The 17,418-nt window shown below is 48.8% G+C and overlaps 1 protein-coding gene across 1 annotated transcript; it reads right to left on the bottom strand.

The window, feature by feature from the left end:
- Nucleotides 1–308: 308 nt before the first annotated feature.
- On the bottom strand, nt 309–8,893 carry prlra (prolactin receptor a). The gene is made up of 9 exons (XM_068705618.1): nt 8,774–8,893; nt 5,302–5,392; nt 5,045–5,177; nt 4,352–4,521; nt 3,723–3,889; nt 2,685–2,826; nt 2,113–2,209; nt 1,766–1,835; nt 309–1,640 (listed from the first exon to the last, which is right to left on the bottom strand). The coding sequence occupies exons 2-9, from the start codon at nt 5,372–5,374 to the stop codon at nt 594–596; spliced, it is 1,899 nt and encodes a 632-aa protein (XP_068561719.1). The 5' UTR covers nt 5,375–5,392; nt 8,774–8,893; the 3' UTR covers nt 309–593.
- Between the last annotated feature and the right edge of the window lie 8,525 nt (nt 8,894–17,418).

Raw genomic sequence — 17,418 nt, 5'->3', positions numbered from 1 at the left:
TTTTTGTTCTCCTAATAACTTCCATGCATGAATGCATCACTACCAACCAAGTGTCATATTATTATTATTAATATTTACTATTCTACCACTCTAATGTTCTGCGCCATGAATTTGCTTAACTTTTAAAATGTCGTTAAAGTTTATCTTTCAACTTTAACGACATGTTTATGGAGCCTCTACAGAATATAATGCAGGTACTAGTTACTAGTACTTTACTCCATAATGTCTTCAACATGTGACGTTCAGGGAGCAGAGAAAAAAACACACAAACAAAACTAAAATATTTTATATTCAAGCTTTCTGCCGTTTTGATTTTACACAAACCACTTGATCACACTGTCATGTGATCCACACACTTCATGAACGGAGTTACAGACAGTCAACGACTTATGAAACATAAAGACAAGCAGTTCATCATAACGACAGCAGACGGTAACACATCGGTCATTCTTTATGAAGCTGAATTATTATTCATATCAATCAATCAACTGCAGTGTAATCACACACGAGAGTCAGTGTTCTGTGTCTTAGTCCCGGCCTAGGACAGGTCTTGCAGTGTCCCAGACCTGCCAGTTGGGCTGACGGGTCACCCGTCAGGTGTGCAGCGCGCACATGGAGGCGGAGTCAACATAGCCATTAACCATCGGGGCCGCTTGGTGCCGTGCCGGCGTGACCGCGTCAATGCAGACCGAAGGCTTCTGCGTAGCGCTAACTGTGTGCGATGTCCCTGTCCCTTCGTCCGTCTCCTGGTCCACACATGGGCACCTGTCCTCTTCCACCCCCTCTCTCTGCAGCAGCAAGACGTTGTCGCCGTCCACCCCCTTCACCTTGCTGTAGACCTCCCCCTGGGGCTCCTGGAGGCAGCCCTCCACGCGGCCGCAGCGCGACTCAACGGGCTGGAGGAGCACCACGTCCTCCTTGTTGACCCTTTGGACTTCCACGTACTCGGCGCTGTGGAGCGCGGCTGAGCGCAGACCGGCGGGCGCCCGCTTGAGGCCGACGGCGGAGACGTTGACGTCGCTGTGGGCCCGGAGTTCTGGGCAGACCGGCGCCTGGGGAGTGAGCAGGTGAGGCCGCTTGCCGCTCAAGCAGAAGTCCCAGTGGCTCTGTCCGAGGGCCTCCTTGGCGCCGTGGCCGGGCTGGATGAGGTAGGAGGACGTGGACAGGGAATGCTGTTTCACCATCTGAAGAGAGCTCTGCTGGTCCACTGGGCTTGGGCTGTACCGGGGCAGTGGAGAAAACACAGAGGGCCAGGTCTTCACCCTCCCGCTGGACATGTCGGAGCTCACCACGTCTCCGTGGGCATAGGCTAACGCGTCCTTCAGGCGCCTCTGAGCCTCCGTCCTTATCTGGCCGCATTCCCGATCGGTTTGCCTCCTGTCCTCCTTTGCCTCCCCGCTCTTATCCATCAGCAGGGTGTGGCTGTCGCAGCTGCCTCGGCCGGAGTCGCAGTCCGACGTGGAGCTCTCAGATTTGAGGCAACCGTGATGTAGATCCTTGCTTTCCTCCAGCACCAGCTCCTGCTCCCCGGGGACGTAGACCTCCAAGTACTCCACCAGCAAGTCCTCGTAGGTAGACGATGCGGTCGGAGGGAAGTCCGGCATCGCCAGCGCACCGAAGATCTCCTTAGATTTACCATTCTACACACAAAGAGGAATGTTCAGGTACAGAAGAGTAGAGACACAATCAGTCAGAAGCAACTTTTCAAATTCAAAAACTATCATGTTTCAGAGTTGTTTCATTGTTCCACATGTAGCTGCTTTACCTTGAGAAGCTGCTCATCAAACCCTTTAATCTTAGGACCGGGGACGGGGGGCAGGAGACAACGCTTCAGACTTCACACATGAAAGAATAACAGATCTGAGTCAGGGCTTATGAGAAGCAAAGACATGAAATACAGTAGATATAAGACAAATCAACACTTCTTCTGTTGTTCACTATATAAAGTATAGAGTATCATTTTATCACCACAACTTAATAAGACATAAATACAGATAACAACTGTTACAAATGACAAAAACGCTGCTGCTGCTGCTCTGGACCTCTGCTGCATAAAACATGTCACATGTGTTCACAATACAACATGAACACGTTGCATCAGAGCCGTCGTACTTGTGTCTGTTCACGTGGAGCAGCCACGCCAGGATGAGGACGGTGAAGGCAGAGAACACCGTCATGAGGATCCACACCGACTTCTCTCGATGGAAATCTGCAAGACACACACGACACGTGAGTGTCTTGTTAGGGTTCTTCTTATGGTGATTATTATTACTGCATATTAGAGGAGTGTGTATCACAACATCTGTCTGGACTGCATTCAGGATAGAATTAGCTTAGCTTAGCATAAAGCCCTTTCCCGCAGTTTCCGGTCTATATGCTAAGCTAAGCTAACCGTCTCCTGACTGTAGCTTCAGTGGTGGTTTTGTTGAGTTTATTTCCTGTTTTATTTTGAAGGTCCCTGTGTTTTACTTCCTGTCCTTGTCCACCTGGTGGATATCACCACACCTGTGCGTCATGAGTGGAGCAGCCTCTTGAGTGTTAGTCGGTGTCATCGTCAGGTTGTCTTTGTCTGCTGAAGTCTACGTTCACAATCTTTCACTATTCCTTCACTTCATGCATTACATCCTATTCAACAGAGTGCCGCTGCGTCTCATACTGTACATAACCGCTGGAAGGTGTCTTACAGTCGGGAACTTTGATGTGGGAAGTGGAGCTCCATTCGCTCCAGAAGCCATGGTCGGGTTTACAGCGCACCTCCACCAGGTATTCACCACCTGACCGCAAGCTGAAGATGTTGAACATCTTCTGCTGGCCTGCGAGGTGCATCTGGAAACAAACACACACATGTAGCGTAGTTAAGTGTCATTTTAATGAGGATATGAAATCATGTGGAGGGGGAGGTTCAAGCAGACGCCCCAAAGGTCCACTACCAGCAGCAGACCTCCTAAAGGTCCACTACCAGCAGCAGACGTCCTAAAGGTCCACTACCAGCAGCAGACCTCCTAAAGGTCCACTACCAGCAGCAGACCTCCTAAAGGTCCACTACCAGCAGCAGACGTCCTAAAGGTCCACTACCAGCAGCAGACCTCCCAAAGGTCCACTACCAGCAGCAGACGTCCTAAAGGTCCACTACCAGCAGCAGACCTCCTAAAGGTCCACTACCAGCAGCAGACGTCCTAAAGGTCCACTACCAGCAGCAGACGTCCTAAAGGTCCACTACCAGCAGCAGACGTCCTAAAGGTCCACTACCAGCAGCAGACCTCCTAAAGGTCCACTACCAGCAGCAGACGTCCTAAAAGTCCACTACCAGCAGCAGACGTCCTAAAAGTCCACTACCAGCAGCAGACGTCCTAAAGGTCCACTACCAGCAGCAGACGTTCTAAAGGTCCACTACCAGCAGCAGACGTCCTAAAGGTCCACTACCAGCAGCAGACGTTCTAAAGGTCCACTACCAGCAGCAGACGTCCTAAAGGTCCACTACCAGCAGCAGACGTCCTAAAGGTCCACTACCAGCAGCAGACGTCCTAAAGGTCCACTACCAGCAGCAGACGTTCTAAAGGTCCACTACCGGCAGCAGACGTTCTAAAGGTCCACTACCGGCAGCAGACGTCCTAAAGGTCCACTACCGGCAGCAGACGTTCTAAAGGTCCACTACCAGCAGGGCTCGTTCATGAACACGAGGACATTTTAACCTCCGGTCCCGTGGACGATGACGGACGTACCTCCCAGTCGACCTCCTCCTCCAACTTGACGCGGAGCTCGTAGATGAGAGTGATCCACCCTGAGCGCGTGTCGGCCTTGTGTGGCGGTTCCCATGCGACCCGGAGGAAGGGCCAGCCCTTGTCCTCCATTACGGCCACTGCTACCTTCTCTGGAGGGTTAGGCTTGACTGGAAAGAGGAGGGAGAACCCGTGACTGAGAGGAATACATTCAGCAGATAATAATGTTCATAAAGCAGTAGCACAATAGGATTACTGTTGTACTAGTGTTCACTACAGACAGGAGTGTGCATGTCTCAATGCACACCTCCAGTGGAGGAACACTGTCATTGCAGCAGTGAAGCAAATGTTAATGTTTAGTCTTTAAGTTATCTATCAATGAGGGTAGAATGTGTCTTTTTAATTATTTACGCTCCCTTTTGATATTTCATGAACAAGTCACATGACAGCATGGGACTCCACACCTCATACAACATTCATTTATTGTTATATAATATGAAGTAGAGTTGCCCAATATTCAAATGTAATGTCAGATGCCTCATTTGATATTACTTTTACTACTATTACTATTTTTTTAGCGATGGATTAATGCGTATTTTGTGTATTTATGTTGCGTATGTAAACTTCCTCACCAATGTACACCACGTCTATCTCCACGGGCTCTGAGAAGGCCCCGCCCAGCGCGTTGGTGGCCACTACTGTGATGTTGTAGTTGACCCAGATGGACGTGTTGTTCTTGTTGAAGAAGCAGGAGTTCTCTCCAGCCGTGTGGTAGTCCGGACACTCGTACACCGTCTCAGAGCTGCAGGAGAGGCAGAGGAACAGCAGGTATCCACCGTTACCTCAGAACAGCTCGTCATGATGCGTACGGGGCAGATAACCGGGGGGCCATGTTTTTGTGAATTGAAAGCAGAAATGGAAGAAAACGTTCTGATCCGTAAAGTGCATCAAAACGTAGTAACACCTGTTATTTCCTTCCTCTACTCTCCATCAGCCCGTTTTGTCATCTGAGCTCTTCTTGTGTTGTCTTTGATGCCTGCAGCTCGTGTATCGTCTCTACTACAGCTTTCTTCTCGTCTTGTTTTCTTTACGAGAGGCCATGGAAGGACCTCCTCAGTTATGGACACTTAGCTTTCAAACCTGGTTCCTCTAATGAACACAGCTGTGAATGTCTGTGTTTGAAAAGCTGGAGGACTGAATCACTGCTGTTGACATGGTGACGTCCTCATCTTTGCAGTAGGATTCAGACCTGCAGCTGATTCCTACACTAGTCTTCTCCTGATGAGGAACAGTCCATCCTTGTCATGCAGTCAGAAGCCACTGACCTTTCTTTGCGATAGTACAGCGCGTGGGTAGTGGGCATCCCCCCGTCAGAGCCGGGCTTCCACCAGCAGGTGAAGGTCTCTTTTTCGGGAGAACGACAGCTGGTGAGTGCGGGCTTCCCCGGTGGGCTGTGGACTGAAGACAGACAGGAAGAAGAAGGACAGACTGACAATGATGCTTAACATCCACAGATCAACAACACTACTACTTATCATATCGTGCAGCTCTGGTTTCTGTGCTTCTACATCCAGACACTTACGAGTTCCCCTTGAATGCGCCGTGAAGAACAGCAGCGACACCAGCGGGATGACCTCAAGAACGTTCCTCATCATGGCTCCTCAAAGCCTCGGCTGTTGGATGAGGAAACAAATACGGACTGACAGGTGAGTATGTTAGCCACGTTCAATGCTATCCATCACCACAGCAGAACATCTTGTATTGAGTCACAGCACACTTTAAAGGAAAACTGACGTAATGTAGAAGACGTAATGTACAAGACGTAATGTAGAAGACAATAGATGGTTTCTTCAGCAGGGATACCAGCTACAGTTCAAACACTGATGAATCACGTTTCTGTTAAACCAAACAGGACCACAGAACGTTAAATATGACGAACTGAAATAAAACCTCCTCTAAACGACGTCTGCAGCTTCACTGAGGATTAAAAGCATCCGCTCTGCTTCTGTCCACCTCCAGCAGCTGGAACACGCAGCGCGATCGTTGCATAAGTTCAGGCTGCTGCCTCAACAGCAGAGACACACAGCGGCGGGGTGGTTTGTATTGACTCCCTATGTCCAGATGTTTGAGCTGCTACTGAACCCACGGGGGGGGGCACACTTTAACACCACATACAGTGAGCTGAGTGAGCTGTACGTTTCAGCCCTCGGGTCATTTTCAGGATCAACACTGAGAGTCAACTCACCGCCGTGACACTGGGGGTGAGTTGACTCGGTTTACGAGACGATGGGCCTCATGCGGGTCGAGATGCACAAACGACTTTCCTCATGTTCCTGTTTCTTCTCTGAGGGAAGAGAACTCATCTCATTCTGCAGTTCACAGGTTGTCTGTCAACACAACAACGTAGAATGTTGACGTTCATCGACGTCGGTCAGGTGTTCTACTTTCGCGGCATCGACGCGAGCAGCGCGGCTCCAAGACGTTACACTTCCTCAACATCATGGAGACTGTCATCCGGTGACTGCTACCAGCTGTTCTCTATGGTGCCTTCATTTCAATACCGTCACCATGATCTGATAATTGGCATTAAGGTCAAGGCATTGGATTAGCCTCCTGCTGCATATAGCCTTCTTACATAACCAGTAGCCCAAACTGAATAAGCTGCTAAGCTTGGGAAAGCGCTGGCCAACAGAGACAGGCTCCGCCCTCACAGATAACAATGGCCTGGACTTTTCTCAGCTTCACCTCAGGAGACACTTGTTCATGTCCTGTGCATCCGTCCACCGCAGACACACAGCTGACGTTTAACTGCTCGCCTGCTGACTCACTGCTCCACGGTTACACACAGGTTCAGCTCGGTGACCATACAAGCAACCGACACGCAGGGTCATTATGAATTCATTGTTGAAATTGAGCACAAGCTCCACTGCAGATCAAATATACAGCAGAAGTGTCACTGTGTGATCTATGAATGCACTAAATGTAATGCAGTACAACATGAAATGAGTCCGTCAGGTCACCCTAAGACCCGAAGTCAGACGGGTGATCGTGAATAATTTACAGTTTGTGTTCGTCAGCTGCCTCTCAATGTCAAAAGGCGTGGAGAGGACGTGTTAAATGTTGAGGTAGAGCAGTGAGCAGTGAGGCCAGACGATCCCCACGGGCCATGTTTTAAGAGAGCACACCTGAGTAAAGGTGAGTCACACAGAATGTTTCCTTCTCGAGCAACAAAGACACATCCTTACCTGGTCAGTTTGAACCACTCCAGTATCTGACCTCTTATCAGAAAATATAGATGGTGAAGGTTAACATTAGTAAATGATGAAGGGATTTAATGATTTAAAGGGATACGTGAGGAATATTCCACTGCTTTCACGTCATAACGTCGACCTGAACTCCTGCTCAGACGGAGTAAACACTTCTTGGAACTCTGAAGAACAGGTTTGATCATCAACACCCACGACTTTCTAGGAACTGTTCTCTGTTCCTACAGGAGCACTGAAGGACAACGAGCAACAGAAGACGAGACACACAACTTCAAGTTGTTGTGTAAACTTCAAGATGAACACATGATGTATGACGACAAAACAAGATCCCACTTTAACACCAGTTGATATGTAAAGTTTCAGGTGATCATAATATTAAATTTCACCTCATAAGCATGGAAGACATCCTTCACTGGACAGGGTTCAAAAAGCACCGAGAATGAGCTCAAAGTTCAGCACTGTGACGCACATTCTGCATTCAAAGACACACACACACACGCATGGTGGTGCCCACCTACACACAAACAGCCATGTGCATGTGACTGCATTCATGAATAAACGATCCCCAGAGAGCACGGATGCCAACTACAGACAATGAAACAACACACACATCATCCGTCACCTGTTTCCCGTTTCACTTAAAGTTGCTGCAACCCTTCCTTCTTCATTGTTGCTGCTCACTCAGTGTTCTTCCTCTATTGTCTGTGCCTTCCTGACGACACACCCTTCCCCTACCTGCAGCAGTAATGACCCCACTGAGTGTGTTTGTAGGAGGCCATGCAGCGCAGCAGGGCGACCTGCTGACTGCTTTAAAGGTGGAAGAAGTGAACGTCTGACTTCTCAGACAGAGCTGGGTGTCAGGGAGAGTGGGTGGTGTAATAACATCCCACTCAAGAGTTGTGTCATGAGTCACAACTCTTATTTTGACGATGCAGCGGCACCGACCACTACATCACACATGTTGATGTAAGGTGAATAAATGATGAGCGAGAATCTGAAAACATGGCCACAAGCAATGTACGCCTTTAAATCCAACTACAGCTGCAGGTAGCAGACAAAGCGGACTGCTCAAAGGCCCGCTGCGGGACTAACAGTGGAAAGAGGCAGTAAGCTGTGGCCACCTAACACTGTAATCCCATATTAAGTTGATCAGCTTGCTATATTGGCCAACAGCCTCTTTAACCTCTTCTGAACCAGAGCGGGAGCAGATCATGACCCTAGAAATCCCATTAGACTGCTGACACCCCAGCATCATCATCCTCCTCCTACGCTGAAGAAGAACCCTGCCAACCAGGCACACACACACACACACACACACACACACACACACACACACACACACACACACACACACGTGTAAACTCACAGTTCACCTGTTGCGTTGTCAGGAGGACAAATACAGAAGTCGTTGTGTGCGCTTCACAGATGAAGTCTGATTGATTGATGTGTGAGAGCCACAAAGATCCAATTTAGCTTCAGGCAAAACCACGTGATGTGAAACACGTCACTCAAAGGCTGACGTCCAAGAACGATTATTCACCCAGACCTCAGATAATGAAGAACTACTTCACACCACTGCACGCAGCAACACGTTTGATCTCCTCTCTTCTGTTTTTATATTATTATTCTGGCAAATGAACACACACACACACACACACACACACACACACACACACACACACACACACACACACACACACACACACACACAATAAGTGCAGTGAACTCTACGCGGTCTGGTTCTCGGTCTGGTCCTGATGATGCATGCATCTCGTCCTAATGTCTTACCAGCATCTGAGAGCAGCTGTCAGTCCTGGCCGTGGTGACTCCGGTACCGGCTCCCAGTAGAGCGCACGTACACCGGGCTCGTGGTGCTGCTTTCACCGGGATGACAGTGAACCGGCAGCTCCGTCCTGCCGGAGAGGTAATCGCAGCATCGACTCTCTAGTCTCTCTATGATCCTGAGGAGGGCGGGGCGGAGGATGTAAGCCCCGCCCACGGCTCGAGCCGTCACCGACCGAGGTGACGGTCGAGGTGAGCTTGATGTCAGCGGAAGTTCCCCAGAGGCGCCACAGATAGTTCAACTCTTCAGTAGCACATCTGGTCGTGCACGTTGATCAGTTGTGTTACTGTCCAGTCTATGTTACGTAATGTTGTATGTCCTCTCTCTCTCTGTCTCTCTCTCTCTCTCTCTCTCTCTCTCTCTCTCTCTCTCTCTCTCTCTCTCTGTCTCTCTCTCTCTCTCTCTCTCTCTCTCTCTCTCTCTCTCTCTGTCTCTCTCTCTCTCTCTCTCTCTCTCTCTCTCTCTCTCTCTCTCTGTCTCTCTCTCTCTCTCTCTCTCCCTCTCTCTCTCTCTCTCTCAACACTGTTTTAAATTAAGATAGCTTCACTGGCATGAACAGAAACATGCTGCCAAAGCAGTTCACAGAAGATGTGCTACTGAATACACAAGTGTGACGTTTTAATGTTAAATACACAGGTTTGTATATAGTATTTAGCTCAATACAACACCGCTAGTTTAGAACAGTTTAATTATAGAAAATGACTTCATAAACCCCTGATAAAGTAGTGTGTATCTGCCTGAGGGGATGCTCTTCTCTCAGTTCTCTTCTGGTAAGTTTTTTATTGTCTTCTCTCCCTCTTCCTCTTCCTGAGTGTGTGTGTGTGTGTGTGTGTGTGTGTGTGTGTGTGTGTGTGTGTGTGTGTGTTACAGCGGTTGTGGTTGTGGTTAAAGTAACTCTCCAGGAAATGAATGACAGTCAGTGCAGTATCTTCCTCGATGACAGAAACAAGAGACACACCTGTACCCACAGCAGCGTTCATTAGAAACACGTGGCCTCTCTGTGTCTCTGTCTGATGCTGTAATACGTGTTGAGGGATGTTATGAGACTCCTTGTTTGCTGTCAGCTACTGAAGCAGACTCTGTAGTAGACCAACACACGATGACCTTGCTGTAAGTATTTTCATTTTGTGTGTTAAGAACAAACCTGTGGGTCCAGGTTACCTGCTGCTGCCTTCATTCTACTAGTACAACGGCTTCCTTCACACAGCAAGGCACAGAGGAACGTACAGACACAGACATATTAATAACTTCTAGAACAGGACTAAAGCCACACCGTGCTCCCTGTGACCAGACACAGGTAGAGCACAGGGACACACGTGTCTCCATGTGTGGGGGGGGACTATAGATGCATCAAGTGTTCGGATCCGTTGAGTAAAAACACCAACATGTAAAAAGTAAAACTCCTGTTGTGTTGTTCTTCAAATGTACTTAAAGTATGATTAGCACTCAAATAGCCCTTGGTTGTAATAAGATGTTGTATGAAGTTGCATAAAAGAGAAATACTAAAATACAAGTGCTTCAAATTTGTACTTGAGTAAATGTACTCAGTTACATTATCAAAGTCATAACAGACAAATTTGCATTAATGCCTAAATAAACGTGTCTGTTTATGAGTAAACACATAAACAGTCTGTGCAAAGCATGTGAACTGAGTGACTGATTGTACCATGAGAGCTACACCCCCCCCCCCCCCCCTCTACTTAGAGCAGTGCTGTTATGTAATATGACCATCTGCTCTCCACATTGATTTAAAGATCCCGTCCACGCTGAGCCAGTGCACATCTGAACCGGGATGCACTTCATGCATGTAGATCAGTTAGAGAGTGAACGGAGATTTATTGCCTTTTTAAAACAACAACAACTATTGATCTGTCATCCATAACGCACGTGTTGGTGTAGAGCAGAGGAGGAGCGAGGCACGAGCTGCAGTCAGAGGAGCACTGACCTCCAACTCAATAAAGACCGTGCATGTGACGTTTGCCCTCTCCATCTCTGCACATCTGGCAGCAGGCTCCGGGGCCAAACCGGAACAAACGACCGAGAGAGGACGTAGCGCCATCTAGCGGCGCTGTTGTGAGCTGGTAGAAGTCCACTATAGTGAGCGTCTAGGCGGCGGTAGAGGACCACCAGCGCTGCAGCGATTTATTAACAAACACACATTACATTATGTGCTGGTCTCTCGAGCTGTGGATGAATGACGCAATGACAAACAGGCGCCGTCACATGTAGCAACCTGAGCATTGCTTAAACTGTACAAACACAGAGTTTACTTTAAGTGAATGGAGATACAAGAGGACATCATCTGAGACCCACTGCATAGGAAAACATCACCGCCGACAACCACACACCGCTGAGGACACACGTAATCTAATAACTGTCTCATGAAACAGCCTCATAATTATGAATGTGGTAACTCGATCAATCAATAAAAACAAAGTAGGCATATGTTATATGAAAAACAACATCCTGGACACGACACTAGAAACACCGACAGGAGCGTTCATAACACACATGGACTGTGTCACGGTGATATGTTTCTTTATCTTATTGGGTTACTTCCCTTTGCTACAAATCTATATGTGTATGTTTACACACAGCTATAACCTATAATGCACAATATTGTATATTATTATATTACTGTGTTATATTGTTTTCACCCTCTTGTGTTCATATAAAATAAAGAATGTCGAGTTTGACAGTGAGAGCGTTTATTCCCAGGCTGGCTCCTCTAACTTTCACCTTTTCATCGACCTACATCCGTGACGCGGATCACTACTTTCATCTGCTGCTCGCTGATTACAGGTGGCCTGTGATTGGCTGTGCTTTTCCACAAGCCCCGCCCCCTGGACGTGAACGCGCTCTCGGGCTGAATGGTGTGACCAGGGCGAGTACCAGTTAGTGGAGATATTATATATTATATAGAGGCACTTAAAAAATCATGACAACGTTAAACTTGCGAGACTCAGCCTCACACACCCTGACACACACACACACACACACACACACACACACACACACACACACACACACACACACACACACACACAGTTACAGTCTCACACACACACACACACACACACACACACACACACACACAGTTACAGTCACACACACACACATACACACACCAGCGCCACGCCCTCTGCATATGTGATTGGCCGTTGAGGAGTTTGGGGGACTCAACGTCGCGTTTGATTGGTTGACGTTGACCGCAATCACGTCTACTCGGCACGCGATTGGCTGAGCCGTCAGGAGGAAGTCAAGTGTCAAAGCGTTTCGGGGGGGATTAGCTCGGAGTTGACAAAAGCGGTCTGTCTCAGCAGGAACCTTTAGGACACTGTTGTTTTTGGTGATTTCCAGGTTGTGTCCTGGGCGGACAACGCTGCCGAGGATTACGTTATCCGACCGCTAAACACGCCCCCCCCCCCCCGAGCCGCGCCGAGGACCTGGTCTCACCGTGGATCTGACCACCGCCGAAGTGGGACTTTATTGTTCACGGCTGGCTAGCTAGCTTTGCCGAAGCGGCTTGTTTTCGTGTGTCTGGCGCGGACCGCAGGCTATATGGCTGCGAATTACGAGCCGATATATGGACTATCAGAAGACGAGGTGAGCGTGAATCCCAGCAAGGCTTTGTTCCACAGATGTCAGTCACGGCCGTGTGTCTCTCGGTGGGGGCTCAGCCGTAAATAGCTAGCACCGAGGCTAACGAGCTAACGAGCCCTCACCCACGGAGACATTCCGTAGTAGTGTTCGAGCAGCTGTCAGCTTCCTGCCCCCTCGTCTGCGTGTCCACTAGTCCTCACGTCTTCATGCCGTTAACGGATGCGCCTCTTTGCCTTCAGGGTGTCGTCATTAAACCGTTTATCTCGACCGAGCGAGCGTGTCAACATCTGTCTGTCTGTTTGAATTAACGTGTGCACGACTTGTAGCGCCTGTTTCGGGTCCCAGATGTCCAGAGGAGACATATTTGTTTGTTGGTGCGGAGGACGGTGGTCCTCTCTGTCTTCACAGACTCTCCGTCTTTATGTGTGTCAGTAAACGAAGCCGTTGTGATGGTGAGCGGAACGTCCGGCTCTGTCAAATGAGGTCACCGCGTGTCTTTAGCGGTGAACTCCGTGTCGCCTCTGACACAGATGTTCATCCATGACGCGGTGTGAAAGGTGTGCTGGGATGAGGACGCTACATGTGTCGCATCTCAGTCAAACATGACGACACTACTCGGTGAGCTGCACGTGCTGTCAGATATGAATAATGCAGTCAGACACAGTGAGGCCATAGTGAGACTGCACATCATTTATTTCACACGTGTGTTCACGGTTCTTAGGGGGACACAGGGTGTGTGTGTGTGTGGGGGGGGGGGGGGGATGGGGGGGTGAATGTGTCTTTTTATGACAGTTTGGTGCACATGTGTCTCGGTTGATACTCTGAATATTTAACTGGAAAGATACTCCAAAACACAAAGAATTTGTGTAGCATTTTTATTTATCAAGATCAGAACAGGTAGTGATGCACTTACACCATTCTAACTGTGTGTGTGTGTGTGTGTGTGTGTGTGTGTGTGTGTGTGTGTGTGTCTGTCTCTCGGAGGAAAGCATGCCAGTAAAAACATTCCACACAATGCAACAAAGAGCGGCTGCAGAAAGGGTTGCATGCTTGTTGGTTGGGGTTAACCGCGTCGCCTTCAATGACATCCTGTCGTGATTTTAAAGACAATCGTGTCTCCACATTCCACGAGACGCTGCACTTCCTGTGAGGCCAGCAGTGAGACCTGCTGCACCCTGTGATCAGGGAGGTAACAGCTGGGCAGGTCTGGGCTTCACTCTCTAGCACATGTGTACAAACTGTGTCAGTAGAGCTTTACGTGAACATGGACCCAGCAAGACGCCGTGTCAGCGATTTCACTCCAGACTCCGTCTGGCGTTGCAGCGGAGCGGAGCGTGTGACGCTGTAACAGGACATGGTGCGAGGTGGTCTAGCTCTGCGTACGGTTCCCCTACAGGAGGTGCTGTGAATGAGATGCTCTCACATTAACCATCGCGACGGTTTCTCTCTCAATGCAGCGCTTCAGTAGAGCTGGAGCTGCTGGTTCTAGGTGTTGGGCTCACTCAGGAGGTTCTGCGGTATTCATTCCATGAATTTTGATTTTAATGTTTTTGGTCCGTCTTCTCTTTCTCCTGCAGAATGAAGCCAGAGTGCTGCGGGTTAAGGTCATTGCCGGGATGGATTTGGCGAAGAAAGACATCATTGGAGCCAGGTGAGCGTGGCGTAGGACACACCAGGAGACGCTGCCCAGCAGAGGACTTAGTTCTTACGTCGCTGTCCCACTTCAGTGTCATCGTTGTGGAAGTGGAAGTGAGGGGCCTGGTCACTGCCTCTGATAATTTAATGAGTTGGCTGCTTTCCGGCTCGCTAAAGATCAAATGTGTTTTGTCTCCTAACGTACATGTGGACTCCTCTAGTCTTTGACTAGACTCCTGTTCCCTCCAGAGACCTTGACCTCCGCCTGTTAATCAATGATCACGGCCTCTCGTATACTGCTCACAGCCTCTGTTACAGTTCCTCACACGCAGGACGACCCTGCTGTCAACGTTAAGCTCTGCTGGGTCTTTGTCCCGTTGGGGTCTTCAGGGGGCAGTTTCCTGTCAGACCTGCTCTGTGATGAAGCTCTCTGGTATCTCAACATGTGTGCAGCGTTGCATAACCTCCCTCTGTGGAGGTGTATCCAGGCTGTGTGTGATGGTGTTGGTTGGTATCTGAGCTCCCCATGAGACCAGTGTTGAGCTCTTTCTCTTTGTTGGTAGAAACTTGAGGATCTCGAATGGAGCCGAGCTGCCGTTTGAATCCAGAGACCCTGTGGGCTTCGGTCTCCTCAGCGTTGACCTGGAGTAGCCTGAAGGAGACGAGAAGGAGTCTCAGTGCAGCCTGAGATACAGTAGACCCATTGTTGTAGTTTAGTCACAGCACACACACACACACACACACACACACACACACACACACACACACACACACACACACACACAACTCGAGGCTGTGGGGTTTCTGGAGACTCATTAACAATCAAGCGACAGCATTCTCGCTTTTGGTACTTTTTATTTTTTTACATTTCCATCCCTTCTGTCTTCTCCTTTTGCGTTCTCTCAGCAACTTCCTTAGAATCAATGTAAGGCTGCGCGCCAACTGGCAGCCCAGGTCTAATTCTGGACGTATCCAGGCTGGAATTAGATTGCTGCTTATATCTTGTATCAAGTCTGGACCCAGGAAAGTGATTTATAGCAAATCAGATTGAACACACATTCATAGGTGGTTTGAAATGTGATGCAACTCAAATCTAGACACTGAAATCAAACTAAAATATACATTTATTACTCAGGAAATGTAACGCGTAAGAACCGTCTGAATCCCCTCATCCCTCCTCAGATTGAAAGACGTTACGTTCGTGTGAAGAATGAAATGTTACGTCCCGCCTGGCGTAGCCTGCGGCGTCCTGTTTCACGTCCATCTCTGTACACTCTTCATGTAGCAGACGGTGCTCAGTAGATGGAGCAGAGAGCGGGAGCTTTGTGGGAACCGTTGACGCCTGAAGTAGACGATGAGGCAGGTCTGGTCACAGGAGCAGGACTTGTGTTGATGTTGTGTTGGGCTCTCTGTAGGCACAAGACCGGTGAGACGTGTTTCACCTGACACTGTGGTGAGATCAGGGCGGGGATTGGTCGGCCTGCTGGACAGTGCAGCTCTCTCTCTACAGCTGACTGCAGATGTTCTGCCCCGTCAGCTCCTTCATAGCAGACCAGTTGGCTGTTTTTATCGCTCACGCACTCGGCTTACTATTTGCGCCGCTCACCTCAAAGTGTTTGTCACTTTCTATTTTTAGCTCTGTTGCTTTGTCAATAATCACAGCCTTAATCTGGCGATGCCCGAAGCCAGCAGCTCTGATCTGCTGCTGGAGCAGACTCAGCGTTCAGAGTGAAGGTAGCCTGGCATTAAGGGCTCTGTGTCCACAGTTAGCAGGACTAACTAAGTCCAGACACACTAGACTGTCCTGGGACACGCTTTCAACAAATACTGAGTATTAAAACCAGACCGGTACTTAAAGGTGCCACCAGCGCCTGGTCAGATATTAGCCTTTTCTCTGACGTTGTCCGATTCAAACCTTCATGTTGTTCATAGTGTTTTGGCTTTTTTTTCTAAAGATATTGAAAAGTGATTGTTTGATGTTGTCATTGAAGTGCATGCATCTCGTCAGCAGTGCTTCATGTAACTGTTTTGATCATTGTTTGGTGAATATGCTCGTGTGATTTCTCCTCTGACTTTGTCTCTGCAGCGACCCTTACGTCAAGCTTTCCCTCTATGTGGCGGATGAAAACAAAGAGCTCGGCTTAGTCCAAACAAAAACCATTAAAAAGGTGAGTCCTGAGGTACCAAGTGTTCTGCTCTCGTTTCAGACCTAATGAACTCTGACGGTGTCCGATGGGCCGTTCCTGACGCAGTGATCTCCTCCCACAGCTGCACCTTGCACCTACCGTTCAGCCACTTGACTGTGGCTTTGTTCACTCCCTTAAGTCGCAGCTTTTGAGGTCACCAGATCCTCCTGATCCCACCGACACGTCTGCTGCCCTTCCTTCAAGTCGAGGCGGTCGTGTCATGTCGACAGACGCAGACCACAGGAAGGCAGCGCTTCCCTTTTCTGCTCTCTGGAGCGTAGAGGGAGCCGGTGGACCGGCTCTCTCCCCCAGTGGCCCGCTTTGGGGAGGAAGTGTGTTCACAGCAGGGGGAGCTGTTACTTGTTAATAGTGTAAACTCCACTCAGAGGATGGTTTAATGTGCAGGAGGGCTGTGGCTGAACCAGACGTCCATGTGGAATGCTCTGGGCTACGAGTCTACAGACGGTTCTGCGTTACGTGTTCTTCACATGCAGCGCGACTTGTTCCTTAACATGCTACATGACACACAGATGTGAAGCAGCCTGACTCCGTCTGCTGTTTCACTCCACATTTCTCTGAGCGACGGCGTAGCTGCAGTCGGGCGGCTCAGCCAGACGTGTGCTGCCAGTGGCCATGGTTGCCTTCCTGGATATAAATAGCTGACAAAGCACTGCTATGTGGAGCAGAAAGGGAAGCATCACTGCTCCATGTGTCTTTAAGTAGGACACCTTTGATGGCGTCTTTGTCGTTGAGGCTAAGAGGATGGCTTGTGGCTAGATGGCAGGAGACATGGTGACAAACGAGGAGCCAGTCTGAGACTAATATCAGTCTAATATCAGCTTAATATCAGCTTAATATCAGCCTAATATCAGCCTAATATCAGCCTAATATCAGCCTAATATCAGCCTAATATCAGCCTAATATCAGCCTATTATCAGCCTAATATCAGCCTAATATCAGCCTAATATCGTCTAATATCAGTCTAATATCAGTCTAATATCGTCTAATATCGTCTAATATCAGCCTAATATCAGCTTAATATCAGTCTAATATCAGTCTAATATCAGTCTAATATCAGCTTAATATCAGCTTAATATCAATCTAATATCAGCCTAATATCAGCCTAATCTCGGGCTAGCGTCGGGCTAGCGTCAGGCTAGCGTCAG

This window comes from Cebidichthys violaceus, unplaced genomic scaffold (assembly GCF_023349555.1).
Source record: "Cebidichthys violaceus isolate CVI_PGR_0920_01 unplaced genomic scaffold, fCebVio1.0.p SCAF_12, whole genome shotgun sequence".
Taxonomy (NCBI): domain Eukaryota; kingdom Metazoa; phylum Chordata; class Actinopteri; order Perciformes; family Stichaeidae; genus Cebidichthys; species Cebidichthys violaceus.
Note: the sequence above shows the minus strand (reverse complement) of the source record. Positions and strands in the feature narration are given on the sequence as shown.